This window comes from Aristolochia californica, unplaced genomic scaffold, assembly GCF_029961685.1.
Source record: "Aristolochia californica isolate CCGP_79_NKW_82.1479 unplaced genomic scaffold, dmAriCali1.0.hap1 SCAF_7, whole genome shotgun sequence".
Classification (NCBI taxonomy): Eukaryota; Viridiplantae; Streptophyta; class Magnoliopsida; order Piperales; family Aristolochiaceae; genus Aristolochia; species Aristolochia californica.
The window spans coordinates 42,193,713-42,212,032 of NW_027182268.1; the positions used below are offsets into that span (position 1 = coordinate 42,193,713).

The following is an 18,320-nucleotide window of genomic DNA, read 5'->3' on the forward strand; positions in this document are numbered from 1 at the left end:
CCGAAGGATGGAAATCTCAGAATGTAGCCGTTTTACCTAATTTAGGTGAGCCAATCTAATCGTTAGCTTCACCAGTTCTACTATTTGCTGTCCGAGAATCTATTTCTTCGATCTAGACCTTTCCTTCCAGTAGGACCACCTAAAACAGTTCTTACAGTTACTCACTCCACATCTTAATACTATTTTTCCTTCTGGGCCCAAGTCCGTTCTGTCCGTAATTGCAGATTATGGAATGGGTATCTGCATTCTGGACCCCACTCATATAGGATTCGTAGGCCCCATAGGACCTAGTTCAATCACAATTGCCGCTATAATTCGCATTATTGGACATCTTCATTGATTCGATCAGCAAAAATAAAGTCTTAATTGCTTTTCAAACTTTTTTTGGTTGAACTTCAATCCAATAAAAGAATTCTCGAGCAGATAAGAGATCAGGACAACTCATTGGCGTGGGTCTCACATAAATCAGTGACCTTGATTGTATCTTATAACAATTGAAACATAGTCTTAATAAGAGATGAATGTTCAGTTAAATTCGCAAGGAAACTTAGAGGAAGATGAGACAAGAAATATAAAAAAGAGATAAAAATGTGATAGCAACTGGTACCAACAAACAAGAGCACAGTGCAATAAATACTAAACGACGACGAATGGAGCAGACAGATACTTGGAAGAAAGATGCAGGCAAAGAATGTGGAATTGTTCGCAATAGTTTATTAAATGAAAAGCATGAATTCCACAGAAGTTAGCCAGGAAGCCTCTCTTTCACTCAACAGTAAAATTCTACCAGTTACTAAATCACATCCATGATTTTTTTTTTTTTTGGAACCAGAATGTAACAGAAATCCAATATGAAAGAGCGTTTGGTTGAGTGCAGTGGATTATGCACCTACCCCGCTCAGCGGTCAAGAACTCAACATACTTGTTGTTGCGGCAAACGCCATTAAACTTGCTTTTTTTCCGTTCTCGGGGAGTCCCCCAGTGCAAGATGTCTCAGGATGTCAGCTGCAACTTGTTGAGCACGCAGGAAAACAACTTGAGTTGGCATTGAATTCTGAAAAACCAGTTTAGTCATAGTCCTCTAACAATCCTTAGTTCAATGCAGCTTATTCAGAAATGCTTATTGGAGGCATGAAAATTTCTAGACGCAAGGACAGTGGAATTCCATGGTCAATCTCTGTAATGTGAACTTGATCTCTTCAACTTTGGTGTCCTGTGTAAATTCTCCACAATACCAATGGTTTTTGGGCCACTAAGGCAGGTAGGGCTGCAGAGCGTATGACATCCTGCTTAGGATTATGTATCATTCGATATCAACATCTCCTCCAGAGCTAGCTGAGTCATCATCACTGCCATCATTGCTGCTGCTACTGGTAGCACTGCCACTTCCGCTACCTGTGCTTGCACTTCCACTGCTCTCACTTGAACTGGATGTCTGTGCATCTCTCTCCGCTGCATTTACTTGGGCCCGTAGGGCTTCTGCAGCATTGGGTCCTTTTTCTGCCTCATCATCACTGACATCCACATCAGCTATCTCGTCGTCAGTTTCATTCTGATTGGTGTCAAATCCAGTGTTTGCTTCTTGTTTGATGCCCGTTGGGTGGTTTGGAATCTGTTCATCATCATCAACAATTATATCCAGATTTTCCTCCAGCTCGTGGTTCTTCGGATCTGGAGATACTGTTGATTGATTCAAGCAAGCTGGTGAGAGATAACCAGTACTTCTGGAAGTAGGTTTTGCAGCTGCATCACGACAAATGGATGCAAATTTTAGAAAAACAGTGAAATGAATCAAATGAATGGAGTTCACCCACATTCTGCAGTTCTATGATTTAAACAGTTACTTTAAGGTTTTCAGTTTATAACAATAATTATCCACCGAATTGTCATCCAACCTTAAGGAAGCTCAATCAAAAGGCGAGGACCAGTGGTGTCTGCTTTTCCAATTTTTAGATCAAGAAACGGGACAAGACAATAACATATTAAGAACATAATACAAGAAGAATCCAATCAAAATGTAGCCAATTATCTAATACATTCAAGATAGAGATAGATAGATAGATAGAGAGAGAGAGAGAGAGAGAGGAAATCGGTATGAAGCAAGATTAACAAGAACTTCAGGCATTAGACTCCTGGTGCATTGCAAACATCCTTAATCATAGACAGAGACTAACATCGAGCATGGGCAAAGCAAAAAAATGATAGTACACAAATAATTGTTGCTGAAAATAGATAAGGACTCTAAAGGCACACTCTTAGGTATATTAAGCTGTGAGATGTATGATTTTTGTAATCTCAATTTTTAAATTTGATCATTCTCAAGAGTACCCATCTCCTAATAATTGTCTATTCTTTGACCTTTAAACAACTTCCTGTTTCAAAAAGTTCATTACCTCCTCTAAAGCTTAGATGTAATCACTTTTGTTTAACAATTAGCATCTACTAGGGTAAAGAAAAATCATACTAAAGAATTAATTTATTCTACATTTATAAAGATTTGCTGACTATGTTGCCAAGAGTCTCAGTCAATCAAAACTTGAAATAAAACATATAAACAGGTCCTTAAAATATGTTGCCCCATCGAAATTGTTTCCTGTCACAAAATTAAGAGGAAGTGCCAAAATCTCGGTTATTGCTTTTCTTCAGAAGTGAATACATACTTTATTATACCTAAAAAAGCATAATCACAAAAGAATATGGCAAGGATAACACTTTTTTTTCTCCAAACTAGTAAGTTTTATGATAGAACTATATTTTTGAGAAAACCAACCTGAGCTGTCTGGCTCGCCAATATCAATTCTTTCCACCTCAACCTGCATGAAACACAGAAAGAACCAGGATCATCATCTTGCAAAAGATGAAGTGTATGCAAGGAGAGTCAAAAATGTTGTGCTACAAAAAAAGTTCTTTTGCAATATCATCTAATATAATAAGTTCATCAATCAAGCAGGGTTTAGTGAAGGAAGAAAAAGCTGTTAAGATATGATCTACAGACTTGTAGAAAATTTCATCAATTGGAAAAGGTCAGAAGCACAAAAAAAGCTTCTTTTCAAGAGACACAAGTCACTCTTTGACACTGGCCTGAAGTTGGTAAAATCTAACTTACTACAAAAGATCAAGTATATGCTATGTGGATATTTAGTACTACTTTTTAAAAGGCAAGAACAAGAACTATTAGATCCACTCATTTAGAGGCAAAGACAAAACAGCTACCCAACTGCTCACATATAAAAAACTCATCCTGGAGCGAAAAGTGACTACTTTTTGTTTAGGCAAAAGCCAGACAGACATAAAACTCAAAGACATATAACTCTCTAATAGCATAACAAAGAAACCTAAATTCTCTTCTCTTTATTTCTGTTATGGTATTCTCTAATGGTTTCCCATCAATTTAAACTGTGAATGTAATTACTCGTAGCTCCACCCAAAAAAATCTTTACTCCTTCATAGCTATCTCCATAGACCAGGTGATTCTTCCGGCCATTCGTTCCAAAGATAGGCCATATAGGATCAATCATAGCTGCACTTGACTTTGCAAAGTGTCATTTGACTTACGTGAGATGTGGCCGTTTTTTACATGTATAAGCATGCAGACACTCCGACCTCACATTCTGAAAATCATTGATGCAGATAGATAAAAAGGCGGCACCTCAAGAAATAAAAGCACAGTACACTACTGCTGGGCTAAAACATCATAGTTACTCATTCTCATAACTCTTGGGTTGTTGTAGAGAACAGCAACAGCTTCCCACTGACCTTCCTGCCAGATGAGTATACCTCGATGTTCTTTTCCAAACGAATGAGAGAAAGGAGAACCAGGACTTTGTTTGTAGAAATTAAATCAGTAGTGAAATACAATCAAACACACTGACAAAAGAGCATGTTATTCGTAAGCAATGAGAAAGCAAAAGGTTCACCAGAGAACAGAGGCAGACAATCAGCGAACTTGTAACAGAGTATACTCATGACCTGCTGCCAGCGAAGCTTAACATGACAATGAACTTCTAGGCATAATAGGACCATTATATAACCAATGAAAGGCGGAGCTTACCATATACAATATTCCATGAAGACCATGAATAAACCTACACTGAGCAAATATGCAAGAATCTTCAACAATATGAGTAAACAGACTCAGGCCAACAAGCTAGGAATACAGTAACTTTGTGACCGAAAATCCAATGTATTTTCCCCGGTATCAACTATAGAAATAGCTCAAGGGCAATGACGTATATAAAAAAATAGATTAAATTGAAATTGCAATCAATTAACTGGTTTCAGGTAGATTCAAATGCAACTACCGTAAAACTTACAGGTAATGGTTGCACAATTGGTTTGGTGAACTGCTGTGATTTTGCTGCCTTTCCAACTGGAGATGAGCGAGACTCAACAGCAGGACCTACTGAAGAAACTCCAGGAGCAACAGAAGCTGCAGACATAGACTCACCAGGTAGTCGAACATGCCTTAACCGCTTCATTGCCCGGTGCAACCTTTCCAAGCGGAAGGTCTCCCCATCAAAGAACAATATTGCATCATTCTCTTTGTAATCCTCACAGCTGCCTTCGAAAGTAACCTTTGGTTTTCCAGGTTGATTATTGTTAAATTCTACAGTAACTCTGTTTTCCTTGCTCTTGTGAAGTGAACCAGCTTGATTCTTATCAATTGATGCTGGTTTGAACTCGTCTAGATAATGACCAAATAAAATCATTTCAATTTTCTTGAGATCAGTGAAGACAATAGTGAAAGTTGTACGCGTTTATAAGTAAGACAAATAATTTTTAAATTTATTTATGATAAAGTAAGAGGAAGTTAATTTAGTACCATGTGAACAGATTCAGAATTATCATAAAACGCATATCTATTTACAAGAATAAAAAGAACTTAAAATTTGAAAATCAGGTGGTCTGGAACATACAGATGTCCAAGACATGAAGAAAGCATTTCCAATGTGAGAACCAATGTCAACTTATATTCTGAAGAAGTAATAAGAGAAGTGTATCTGAAGAAAAGGCAAAGAAGCACAATGCTGAAAAATTCACCTTGTTCCATCAAATAACCAATATGAAGCATCCAAACAAAATAGGATCAATGAACGCAAACAGATGAATAACAAACAATGGGATGAAGTAGAAAAAAATTTAGTTGCTACGTGGACCAACCAGTGCCGATCCTATGATCAACGGAAGTTCGGGGAAATAAAATGTCTTAAAAGACAAAAAAAGGTGGATAAAAATTCAACAACTACAAAAAAAAAGGCTCTAAGAAAAGGCTAATATCCGTTGATGCGACTTATAAGAACGAACAACGTCGTCGTGAACCAATCGTACAACCGCAGAAACTTCCAAGAAATCAAACACGGGGAAGGGGGTACTTCCCGGTCTGAAAAACCAAATCATCAAGAAATCAGAAGCCAGAATTAGGGTTTCAGTTGTCTTCCTTCAACTTACAACGTAAAGTGCAGAACTTCGTGGAGGAATTGTCTTTAAACGAAGACCCAAGCCTTAGATTGTAACACTTATCAGGCTGAGGAGCTGTGCTCGGTTCCTTGTTGTTGTTAATGTTCGCCATGGCTGCGAGATCTAGAACTCTCGACTACGGATTAACGGAATAGATCAAACACGGGGAAGGCAGAAACCCAGAGTTTCCACTCTCCTTTGGCACTCTTTAGGCCTTTCCGTTTTACCGTTGGATAGTTACTTCGTGCTGCCGATTCCCTCAGCAACGGAGAAATCAGGGGAGAATTTTGGTTCACGGATTTTTTCATTTTTTAAATTAAGACCGGAGAATCAATTGTCGAAGCCTCAAAGGTACGAAGGCAGGAAAGCACGAAGCTACGGTTAAAAACCATAAAAATAGTGGTGAGAGTTACGAAATTATTTATCTTTTTCACATTACCGCCATGGATTTCGACTCGAAGAGTCGCGAGTCGACCTGGTCGAATCACGGTCACCCCTTCTTACTTTGATTTTTGAGCGATCACCCTTTGAGGTTAATAAGTCTTATCGTACACTCAGGTAAGCAGACATCTGGGATCGATCTATCTCAGATTTCTGAAAAATCAATATTTTGAAATTTAAAATTAATAAAATAAAATAACTGCTTAATTTATAAAAAAATTGTCACAAAATGGGTAATCTGACTTATTTCTGAATGTTCATGTCGTACGATCTTAACTCGATTACAGTGACCAATCAGTCTTTGGACCCGTGTTGAGCAAAATATAATGTCATAAATGAAATAAAATGTAAAAAATTTTAAAAACTCAAAATAAATGGAGTTGGGAGGGAAGAGGCGTTAGGCTAAGCAATACTACTCCACTCTATTTATTTACTTAACAATGGACTCGATTAAATGATCAGCCTTTTCATTTTATTTTTATCTATTAAATTTAAATTTAAATTTAGATCCTCTCGGTAATTACAGAGGATACTTGAGCTCCATAACAACAGGTTTATGCCTGTTTTGGCTTTAGATTAATATTCCTATTGTCTTCCAAAGTATAGAGTGTATTCAAGATTATTTATTTACTCATTTGATGACCAACATTTGAACTAAATTCAGGTATACGTACTAACTTTTGGCTATTCTGAAATATTATCTCTATTTATCATTATTTAGATAAAGCCAAAATCCTAATATACTGATTGAAAATGTTTATATAGACATTATACATATTTCTTCTATATTTATTTAGAAAGGAAAAGGAGAATGTAAAGGAAAAAGAGTGGTAAATAAAATGTGACATATTTTTAAAGATTTGAAAATACATGAGAATATAATCAGTTAAACATTTTAAGATATAATGTGAGTGGCATAAGTATACGAAATTACATATATTTTTCTTTTCAAAATCGAAAATGAAAAATTTGTTAGGTCTAACTTGGGCTTTTGACCCAATCGTCACAACGTAATGTAGATTTTGGGTTCAAGTCTCCGAGTAAAAATAAATAAAAAATCCACGGATCCGATAATTAATCAGGCAACCATGGAAATTGGGAAGCATGCTGAATTGCGGAGGCTTACCCGTACCCGTACCCGCATCACAGACTCGGTATTCCGGTAATCCGGATCCCGCTCTAGGCGTCCCGTTTAAAAGCTTTGAACCGCCAAAAATTGCGACTGAGAGTGTCATCCCTGTAATTGGCGACGATGAGCCTCTGCATCTCAAGGACACCTGTGACTTCTGACTTTATCTTGGTTCAGTCGTTTCTTACCATCAAACTGTCGTCGAATATCCGAATCCGGTAAGCGATCCTTTGGTCCAAACCTCACGTTAGAGAAACTGTAATCCAGTGCGCTGAGAAACAAATTCTCTCTTTCTCGTTCCATATTATTTCTCCAATTATTATGAAGAAATTCAGTAACCTGACAGTCGAGTGTTAAGTTCATAGTTCTCTCGCTTCACCGGCCTTTTTCTCGTTTCGGTTGAAGGAGATGGTGTTTTTTTGGCGGGAATGGCGTGGGACGATTGGCTGCCATTGCTGCAGTCCTCTTCGTTCGCATTATTTCCGGTCCGAGTCCTAAACGGCTGCCGGGAAATGAACCGGGCGACAAAATCGAGGAAGACACTGCGACAAGCGATGGAGAAGAAGTTCCAGTCTACGGAAAAGTTCTGCCAGTCTCCATTCCAACATCACTTGCTCACTCAACGACAAATCTGGAAAAACAGTAAGAATTTGTGTTTGTGTTTTTCATTTCTTACCTCTTTTCTTCTGCTTCCCTGTAGAAAATTTTGGAAGTGGTGTAGTGGTTGTTATGCATTTTGATTGATATGCACACACAGTGCTGTTTGCTGTTTATAAAATTCAGCATTTAGGGCATGCTTATGTTTAACTCCCTGGAACTCTCAGTAGATTATGAAAATATCGCTTCCCTTTGGTTCTATTATGTCGTTCTTAACCTTATATTCGTACATTTATTCATCAATTTACTTACATTTATCTCAAATATTTCATTACGATTGCGGCATATGATTCTTTTCTGGCCTAGTGAATACGTTCGATATAAATTGGACATGTGAAACAATTGAGATGGTTGAAATGAAGTTGGTTGCTCTTATCTCGTTCTCAACATAACAGTTTCAGGTAACCAAATACAAAAGTTGGTTTAATGCAACCATTTACTCCTCTCTCTTTCCCTGTTTTCGTTTTTTATTCTTGATTTTTTAGATACGATTTCTGCTCAATGATGTCAATGGAGAGGCCAAAACCGGGAGACTACTGGCAATCATGGGCTCATCTGGTTCAGGGAAGACCACTCTGCTCATGTCCTTGCAGGGCTGCTTGCTGCTTCGCCCCACTTGCGACTAAGGGACTATTGGCAATCATGGGTCCATCTGGTTCAGGGAAGACCACTCTGCTCATGTCCTTGCAGGGCTGCTTGCTGCTTCGCCCCACTTGCAACTAAGGGCCATCTTTATGTAAACGGACAACCAAAGTCAAACAAATCTTACAAGTATGCCACTTGATTGTATAAAATATTGCCCTGTACTGTTTTTGTAGGATTGCCTACGTGAGGCAAGAGGATCTTTTCTTTTCACAGCTGATGGTGAGGGAGACTCTCTCCCTTGATGCTGTGCTCCAACTCCCTGACCTTTCACCTGAAGCTAGAGATGAGTATGTGAACAATCTCATGTTTCGACTAGGCCTGTTAAGTATGGCTTTGCTCCTGTATCATAATTCTGAAATTCTTTTGCTACTTAAAATTGGATATATGCGTACAGATTAGTACTTTCCACTTTTAGCAGTTAGTAAATCTGATACTTGATATATAGATTGTTGGTACCGCCAGGAGGAGTTAAATAAACTTCTTTTAAAATGAAACCTGCAATGTTTTAAAGAAGCATTGGCTGTTGTGGAACAGAGCATTGATCTAATTTCCACCACATCTCTTTAATAGAAGACTCTTTGGTTGGAATACTGAATGTAATTTTTGTTCTTGTAATTATCATTAACTTGAATAATATAATGGTGAAGATTCTTGTATTTACCTGGATAATATATTGGTGAGAGCCTTATTCTAATCTTATTTGGATGATTTTCTTCTCTTATCTCCTTCTGTTGGGGGGAGAAAAGAAACACCTGTCACTTGCCTGTGAACTAATTACCAGCCCATCTTCTTATTTGTTAATGAACCGACAACTGGTAAATTACTTCTGCTTCTGTCCTTGTTAGCTGATCAGGATATGCAAACGTAATTGATCCATTACTAAGGTAGTTGATCGGTTTGATTTCAGTCGGGTTGCTTGTTGAAGTTTCCTTATTTGATCAGGGTATGCAATCGTTACTTCCATTACTAAGGTTGTTGATGAGTTCGATTCTAATCAGGCTTGGTTCTTGAACTTGCCTCAAATAGTGATGCTTCAGTTCATCTGACATATTTTGAATGAGGAAAATATGTTTTAGCATTTGCTGTTATATTAGTGTGGACAAGTACGTGGTGGCTGATACTTGATAGCTATATTCTGTGCAGTCTAAATTTTGGAATTTTATTGCATGGTCTAATGTCAAACCATTTTGTGGAAACTCTTAAAAAAAATTCTTTACTAGTGTTATTTCTGTAAATTGTATGATTAATTGTTTAAAGTATTCTTGATGCTTGTAGGGCTGGATGCATTCCAGGCAGAGAAGGTAATGGGGACACTTCAGCAACTTGCTCAGGACGGTCATACTGTGATTAGCTTCAATACACCAGCCTAGAGGTTCAATATATGCAAAATTTGATGACATTGTCTTGCTATCCTTTCACCACAGCTACTACATGCTGACCCAGAAGCTATCCCACCCCCTGCCATGAATATATCAAACCTCCACAACTTCCTGGATCACATCTCTTCTGAATCCTCTTCAAATACTATCCACAAGACCTCATTTTCATCACAATCAGACACCCCTGTCCTCCTTCCCCCTCTTTGCTGCTAGGCCGACTCAAGAAGAACCCTTGGCCAAGCTGCAAAAGAAGTTCAATAAACAGGAATTGGGAAAAGACAGTGGGCAAGCATAGGAAGACATCTAACTGGCGCAATATTATACCAGAAAGTAGCATGCCCAAATTTTAACAAGAGGAAGGATCAAGCATGAAAGCAAAGGCAGAGAAAGTTCTTGCAACCTTTGGGTAGAGAAACATAAATATGATGCCCAAACCTGGGATGAATAATGGAGCTCACTCGAATAATGGGAGTCACATACAAAGGTCAACTGCCAGTGATGGAAGCAATTGAGGAAGTTAGAAGATATGCTAACAATGAGCAATGATCATGTTTTCATGGAATATGAAAGGAGTTGGAAGCCAGAGGAAATGCGCTGCCACTCGAAGCACCCTCATGAAAGACAAAGTTCCTTCAGGACACCAAATCTCAAGCTATGCGGGTGGACTTTTTTGAGATATCTAGTACAATAACTCTTATGGAGTGGTGCACTGTAAACGGTAGCGGGCATGCTGGAGGAATTTTTGTAGGTTGGGATGCAAATTATATTAATGTCCTAGCCACAAAAGAAAAAGGAGTTCTCGATTGGCTTAAAACTCAAGAATCGTGATTCCAATGTCATCTGGTGCCTTGCAGGTGTCTATGGCCCTAGCAGGTACCATGATCATGCCAGATTTTGGAAAGAGCTTATGCAGTTCATTTGAATGTGAAACGAACCATAGCTGCTTGCTAGAGACTTCAATACATTTCAGTTTTGCAACGAAAAATCAACTCCTGCATGCCAAATTATATCCTCCAAATTAGTCCCCTAAATTAAGCCAGATGGGTTAAGTATTTGCAAGTGGTTGTGTCATAGAGCAAGTTGTATGGAATTTGTTGTAAAACAGCATCTCTAGTAAAGCACTGGAATGAAGGTATTAGGATACTTGCATTCTATGACTTTCTGTCAATGTCAATTCTTTTAGCTACTGTGCTGATTAGCTGAGTTACCCAATATTTTCCTGCTACGGCCTTCTGTGATGGCCCAACTAACAAAGTTCGAGCTTGAATGTCAATTACATCAGCGCTTATATTTGGATCAGTTTTTGGCAAATGGGAAGATTACAAACGTCCATCCAAGATCGGACAGGACTGCTTCAGGCATGTAATATTATAGCTTTATTCATCAATTTATCAGTAAGCGAGTGTTTGTTGCTTTGAACCCTTCTCTGAATGTTGCAGCCATAAACACTGCAATGGGTGGGTGCACTGACAAAGACAGTAAGTGTATTTCCAAAGGAACATCAAATAGTTAGTAGAGAGTGGGCGAAGGGGTCATACGCTTTAGGGCCATACCTGTCTTCTAAATTACTGCAGAGACTCCAGTTGGAGCTGCATTTCCTTTACTCGTTGGTGCAATTTTATAACCGATGGCTCGGCTGCATCCAACTCTATCAAGGTGAGTACTCTGGTTCTTTGATCAGTTCTTTCACGGGCTCTAGATTAAACCTTTTACATATTGATAAGAGCTTTAATTTTCATACTGAAATGTTTTTAATCACGTCTTACATATTTGTTAATAACACAAAAACAAGAATGATTGATTGAAAACTCACTGAAGAAACAATTGGATCATAGTCACCTGTTATGACTTAATATTGGAATTTGTGACTCCTAGATTTGGGAAGTTCTGTGGCATTGCAACAGTGGAATCATTTACTGTATCTGCAATGGGTCTGACAGCTCCGACTACGGAAGCAGCAATGGCATTGGGACCTTCCCTCACGACGGTTTTCCTTGTTTTTGGAGGCTATTATGTAAATGCTGAAAACACACCTGTTATTTTCCATTGGATCCCTCGAGTATCTCTTATAAGATGGTAATAATGGCTTTATCTTCTTCTTTTTTGCCACTTGACATGGAAAAGGAAAAAGAACATTTTTTGTGTTCAAATAGTTTACTATTTTAACATTAAAAAAAATTACTTTACTATTTTAGTAGAAACAGTGCCATTCATAATTTTTTGTCCAATTTTCAGGGCCTTTCAAGGGCTTTGCATCAACGAATTCAGTGGTCTAGAATTTGAAAAGCAGCAATTGACATTGAAACTGGTGAACAAGTGGAATGAAGTTCCAGTATAGAAATGGACTTCCGTAAATCTTCCATTTCTCACCAAGTGCTAATGTAGGTTCTTCTGTTTCTTTCTATTTTGGCACTTATTGAAATTTTATCCAACATAATGACCTTATATATGAGTCCTTTGCACTCTTGCAAAGCGATTGCATATGAAGGAAAGAAAGGCTATCCATAGCACTTTAATTCCAAAAGAAACTGGAAAATAAGTCATGAACTCAAGAGGGTGAAGGAAAAAGGAGGCCATGTCAGCCCCTTATTTGCAAAGTTTCATTCTCGATGACAAATTTGTTGACTACTCATCCATGTTTAGGTCATTGAAATCAAAGAAAAAATCGACCATTGTGGGAATTGACGTCAATGAGGGAAATAGCTAAGGTTTTTCTGGTTAAGATTCAAGTAAATGAACACTTCCTCCAGTTGGGTGAAGAAGTTTACTAAAAATGACTCTTCCCAATCAGTATAAAGGGAACTCTGAGATCATTAAGTATATATTTAGGCCAGTTCATTGTTGTGAGCCTGCTCGTTGTTTACTTAGTGACTGCTGACCAGGTTGCTAAATCTTAATTTAGTGCATTATATTTTATCTTTCCCCTGGATCAACTAAATTTTGGGGGGTGTTGATGTTTTTTGAATGCACTTGACAAAAGGATGCGGTACCGATTGAAGTCTACTTGTTTAGCAGACAAGAGAATTTTACAAGGATGTAGATTCACTTTAGATGACAGTTTATGCTCTATGGTCCAGGTCCTTGACAGGTTATCCTTTGGAGGAAGTCGCATTAGAGAGACTGCTAGCACAGGGTAGGATACTGCTGTTTTGGTACGGGACTACAGACCTTTTGCTCAAGAAAAAACAAGCCTAAATACGTGCAAATTAAGCCTTCAACACCACAACTCCAGCCCCTTGGCTAGTTTTATAAAATGAAGGATGACTTCTTGCCCGAGAGTAAAATATGCACCAGTGGCCAGTTTGGCCTGTATGATAGACATAGTGAGCCTACCCTAATACGTACGAAATTGCACCTTGTACCCGTTAGCTGAAGAAGATTGTTGAACTCCAGAATGGTATGTGGAGCTCAAGGATGTTTCATTAGATGAATGATTGGGGACTGGCTGTTTGGTCCCAATGTTTCCTCATCAACTTGCTACCTTCATCCATAAACGGCTATATGTGAGACGTTTAGGCAAATTTGCTGAGGGGAGGCCTCCGAGGTTTTAAGGCTCTTTTGTGAAATGAATGACACAAACAGCCTTTCTTTCATTTATTAATTGTTTATCTTTTAGTGACAATTTAATATTCTTTTGGTAACTATATTGCACAATTTGCACAAAAATTAGTTTTATTTGTTGTCAGTAATTGTATTACCTAGGTTAAAAATGACCCAAATTACTGTGCTACTAGAAAAAGTACAAAAGAACAACTGAATTACCGTGTCCAAAACCATCAGTATCAGGCTTCAAGCACCTCTATCTAGCCGAGGTTGCAGCGATAACAATGGCCATGTATCGTGGTAACGACGTTTCAAACTCCTTTTACAGCCTCTTGTTAGATAATCAGGCGGGGAAGGAACAGACAAATTTCCAAGGTACGTTCAATCGAAACCGGATTGTTGTTTTACTTCTTCCAGATGACGAGATAGAAAGACAGCCATGCCTTCGATCCGAACCAAAATGGGCGACAGCGTTTAGAGGGTTCTGTAGACGGTCCCATCTGCTAGCGGCCTATTGTTTTACTCCCTTTTTTTTTTTTTTTTGGGACTCGATACCTCCTTCACGTTTCAGATCGCTCTCTTCTACTTTCATGTTCCACTCTGACGTCCCTGCAGGACAAGCAGCGTTGCTGAGTGTTCTAGGACAATAACGCTCTCTATGATAACGCAATCTCTATTCCAGTTGGTATGAATCGCTTCATCCCAGGACGGGGACCCTGGCCAGTTTAAAAATGTAATGGGTGCATGTCGATCATATCGACTGGAGAGGCCCAACAAAAAATTACCAAGATTCAACCATTCATTATCCATCAGAAGAAAAAACAACCCTACATTATTAACAGAATCATTTCAAAAGATGATTTCACTGGTAACAAAACTGAAACTCCAAAAATGTTGGTTGGCGGAAACTAAAAGTTCTTCAGAAATTGGGCCCAGAAGAACCCCACTTGTTTCTCCAGATAAATTTGCAACCCATATTTGTAAAGAAAGAAAAAGTTGTTCAACTTGACTGTGTTCTAATAACGGCCAATAGACCAAACTCTAATAGCACCATCAGTATATCCAGTAAACAAAGTGCTACCATCAGCGCTCCAGCTCAAACTTGTGCAGTAAAGCATCTACAACAGCAATTTAAGAAGATAGTTAGAACACCAAATACGTTTCATTCATAAACGCTATTCGATAAAACAAAAACAGTAAAATCCTGGAAAAACGAGACTGCAATTGATGTCTTCGTTGAGATCAGGTCATCCAAGATATAGATGACATTAAATAGTACGTTTCAACACATTCATTGGGTTAAAATAATATAAACCATCCTTATCGACCACACCAATAGCATAATCAAATTTCTCCTGAAAAGAACTTACAAGGAATAAAGAGGGTTCCCTTAATGAAGTACCCTCCAGCAGGAAAGCATATCAAGAAGGACAATTGAGAGAGATGCAATCAGCTTTGAAACAGTTCAATGTATCAAAATCAATGAAAATAGGAATAAAACAAAAACTTGCGAAACCTGAAAGATATCTTTCTCAACAAATTTTTTTATCACCATGCAAATTCACAGACATGGTTAAACATATATAGGTCATCTTTACAAGCTTTCCCCAAGCAATGTGAAGATCATAAAATATAAAGCCAATGTAATAAAACAAGCCAAATAAAATATTCCTTACAGTTAAATAACAATGAAGTACCTTTTACATCTTATGTTACAATTCAGAACATCACAAGAATTGCAATTGCACTCATCCTAACGTTAATGTAAATAACAAGAAACAATCTCAAAAAATAAATTGTAGTGCTCTAAACACATAGGAAATAATCTGAGTCGATTAAGTATCAACATGGCTCTCAAACAAGAACTTGAAAATGTGAAGAAGCAAAGACTATGTAAAATATGTTTAAGTACACATTATTTCATAATTTGAATAATATTTAAGTAGATTTATTGTAAAGGTAAATGCAAGATAGTTAGTTAAGTGATAAAAAAGATAAGAGACCATATTCAAACAGGAATTGTAAATTTAACATCAACTTTAACCAAATTTCAACTAAGTCATTATATATTATACATAAGTGTGAAATAAGTTATATATTTTTGAAAGAGGAATAGAAAATGCTGTTCAGGAGCCATACAAAAACATATAATTCAGGCATTTTCAGTAGGCCTGGCATTTGGGTCATCTAGATTCAGAGGTCCTACTCAGTTGAAATCAGACCAAATATTAAAATTCAAATTGGCCAACAAATGGATTGAGTTTCTTTGTCCAAATGCCAATTTCAACCTCAACATCGGAAAGTAGACCAACACTGGAGCCTACATAAAGCTACTCTTAGTCTAAATTTCAGTTAAAGGATACATTTTATTTCTTACTTGTGGACTTCCTTGCATCTTCTATTATACCAACGTTCGTTATGTAGCCATGATGAAGATAGTCGCTCTCAAGTGAAAAAAGAACATTAATGAAGACATAACACAACGAGTGCACTATCCTCATCACGATTCGTCAACGACAAATAATTTCCATGAACAGAATAGAAGGACCATGACAAGAAAAAGTCTAATACATGTGGAACATAGAATCGTCACTGCGTCGCAAATAAGCAATTTTTTAGTAGTATAGAAGTCCCGATCAAACAAGACTAGTTCCCTGGAATCATATAGGAAACAAAGAAGTAACAGAGAACACATGAAGTACCTGATTTTGCCCCTGGACTACTTCAGGCTTGAGATCCTGAACGATACTCTTACTTTCCAGATCCCAAATCTTAACACTTTCCTGAGTAGCCGCGCAAAGCCAGTACCTATTTGGGCTGAAGCAGAGAGCGTGGATTATAGCACCGGCATCGAGCGAATACAATCTCCTACCCTCGGCGAGGTCCCACAATAAAGTCACTCCATCTTTCCCTCCACTGGCACAGAGGGAGCCATCCGGTGATACAGCCACCGTGTTGACATATCCCCCGTGTCCAGCAAGAGTAGACTTGATCTTACAATTAGTAAGGTTCCACACCTTGACAGTGCGATCCCAGGAGCCGGAGACAATGGTCGGATTGACCGCGCTGGGGCTGAACTTAACACAGCTTACCCAATTGGTATGGCCGTCACCATCCTGAATCGTGTACTTGCACTCGCCAAGCGTGTTCCAGAGCTTAATCGTCTTGTCTCGCGAGGCAGAGACAATCTGACGGTTGTCGATTGAAAATGCAACAGACAAAACATCCTTAGTGTGTCCAACGAACCGGCGGGTGGTGGCGCCGGTATTGAGGTCCCACAGTCGGAGCTCCCCGTCCCAGGAACCAGACAGCGCAAATTGGCCGTCCGACGAGAGAACTACATCCTGCACAAAATGGGAGTGGCCGGTGAGGCGGCGGCGGGGGACGCCGAAAGTAGACTCCTCCTTGGTCAGGTGCCAGAGGAGAACGGATTTGTCGCGCGAGGAGGACACGATCAGGTCAGAGTTATCGATCGGAGTCGCAATGGCGGTGACCATGTCGGAGTGGCCTTTCATGGTGCCACGAAGCACTAAAGTTTCAGCCATGGCGGACGACACTGGTGCGGCTCTCTCTCTCTCTCCCTCTCTCTCCCTCTCTCAGATTTCTTGAGCTTCTGCTTGCGGAAGTGAGGGAGGCGAAATGAAGAAATTAGGGCATTCGAGATTTATATATGGACTGGATCAAAAAGGTTTAGGGGGTAGAATAGGGTTTGTCAAGTTTGAATGTGGGTGAAAAGGAGAAAATGATGGAAGTGAAATCGGTGTGGTGCATATTGAACCGGAACCCGAGCCGTGACGATTGACCCAAAACCGAGAAGAACATCATTTCGCCTGACTTGTGCGACACGAGCGACTCGATCCGATTTGATCACTAGGGTGAGTATCGTCCTGAATTCAGGTCATGACTCGTTGCAATTAACTATTTACAGCGTCGAATCAGACTTTACCATTTTTAGAAATATTACTTATTTTATTTTAACAAATTGCAACCTCCAGCATAGGAGACGCAGGAGATCAACTTGAAACAATTTATTTTCTTAAATATTTTTATTTTTGTCTAATTCAAAAAAACTAAGTATGATTTTACAAAATAGAGAAAAGTTTAAAGTTTTGTTCTTTTATATTCAATGAAAATGTTTTAAGTTTTCTTTTAGGCAGGAAGTTGAGTTGTCAATTCTAATGCCCAAATGTTAATGGGTTTGGACTTTTGAGCCCTTTATCCATAATAGGAAGCCCAGCCCAAATCATATATATTGTGGTTAATTTCATTTACGATCCATATGATCTCATCCAAAACCCGGCCCGCATCCTAGGTCAAGAGGGTGAACCCTTTCATTCTCAAAAAATTTCCTCCCTATAAACATCGATTCTGATTTAAACTCCAGACTAATCATATGTTGGACCATATTGTTCTGTCCTAATCACTAAGCAAAAATCATTATAATATATATAAAAAATCATACAAAAACCAAAAATTTATATAAAAGATGAAAGGTGAGATCCCATAACGACTTCATCCCCTTCCAATTAGGAAAACTCCAGTTGACCCCTTATAAATGCATAGTAGAAAGGGAAGAAGAATTTGCTGAAGTAGATGTTGATGTTTTTTTATCAGTTACTTCGACAACTTCCCATCTTTGAGTAATGCCACCCCAATCAAGAACGAGTGCAACTTATGGCTGCAGCCAAGGTGGTGGCAATGCTGCTTAGTATGATAAGCGATAAGAAGAAGAGGAATAGGAGTTTCCCATTTATGGGCTTCCCCTATGGAATCCTCTTGTTGAACCACTCGATACAGGGATTGATCACATAGCGGACGAACCAAAGCTCAAGCGCAATCGTCAATAGACAATCAAAGTGCGGGGGACATTGAGGCTTAAGGTTACTTTATTCCTTTATCTTAGAAGTTGTTCGGTGTTATGCTCGTTGATACAAACACGACCATGACGATCATTTTGAATTTCAGGTTTACCGATCTTGAGGTCAGTAATGAGGCCAGTGAGGACAATGGAGGAGGTGTTGGCGAGGTAGAATGCGAGGGAGAGGAGATACATCGTATAGTCGATAGGA

The 18,320-nt window shown here is 38.7% G+C and overlaps 2 protein-coding genes and 1 pseudogene across 2 annotated transcripts; 1 reads left to right on the plus strand and 2 right to left on the minus strand.

The window, feature by feature from the left end:
* Window positions 1-664: 664 nt before the first annotated feature.
* LOC137936831 (ell1-associated factor 1-like) lies at window positions 665-5,711 on the minus strand. Its single transcript, XM_068781734.1, has 4 exons — window positions 5,449-5,711; window positions 4,314-4,684; window positions 2,771-2,813; window positions 665-1,743 (listed from the first exon to the last, which is right to left on the minus strand). The coding sequence occupies exons 1-4, from the start codon at window positions 5,567-5,569 to the stop codon at window positions 1,304-1,306; spliced, it is 975 nt and encodes a 324-aa protein (XP_068637835.1). The 5' UTR covers window positions 5,570-5,711; the 3' UTR covers window positions 665-1,303.
* A 1,491-nt stretch (window positions 5,712-7,202) lies between these two features.
* Window positions 7,203-12,033, plus strand: LOC137937518 (ABC transporter G family member 7-like; annotated as a pseudogene).
* A 1,999-nt stretch (window positions 12,034-14,032) lies between these two features.
* LOC137937627 (small ribosomal subunit protein RACK1) lies at window positions 14,033-16,876 on the minus strand. The gene is made up of 2 exons (XM_068782730.1): window positions 15,954-16,876; window positions 14,033-14,369 (listed from the first exon to the last, which is right to left on the minus strand). Exons 1-2 carry the CDS (start codon window positions 16,794-16,796, stop codon window positions 14,268-14,270), a joined length of 945 nt encoding a protein of 314 aa, XP_068638831.1. The 5' UTR covers window positions 16,797-16,876; the 3' UTR covers window positions 14,033-14,267.
* Window positions 16,877-18,320: the final 1,444 nt, after the last annotated feature.

What these genes read in the sequence shown, in the direction of transcription:
- LOC137937627 (XM_068782730.1), bottom strand. Translation starts at nt 16,796, where the DNA reads ATGGCTGAAACTTTAGTGCTTCGTGGCACCATGAAAGGCCACTCCGAC. An exon ending in TAGTCCAGGGGCAAAATCAG is followed by an intron (nt 14,370 to 15,953) that starts GTACTTCATGTG and finishes TTGCTGTTGTAG; the next exon opens with ATGCTTTACTGCACAAGTTT.
- LOC137936831 (XM_068781734.1), bottom strand. Translation starts at nt 5,569, where the DNA reads ATGGCGAACATTAACAACAACAAGGAACCGAGCACAGCTCCTCAGCCT. An exon ending in GAAGTTCTGCACTTTACGTT is followed by an intron (nt 4,685 to 5,448) that starts GTAAGTTGAAGG and finishes GTCATTATCTAG; the next exon opens with ACGAGTTCAAACCAGCATCA. An exon ending in CAATTGTGCAACCATTACCT is followed by an intron (nt 2,814 to 4,313) that starts GTAAGTTTTACG and finishes TGTTTCATGCAG; the next exon opens with GTTGAGGTGGAAAGAATTGA.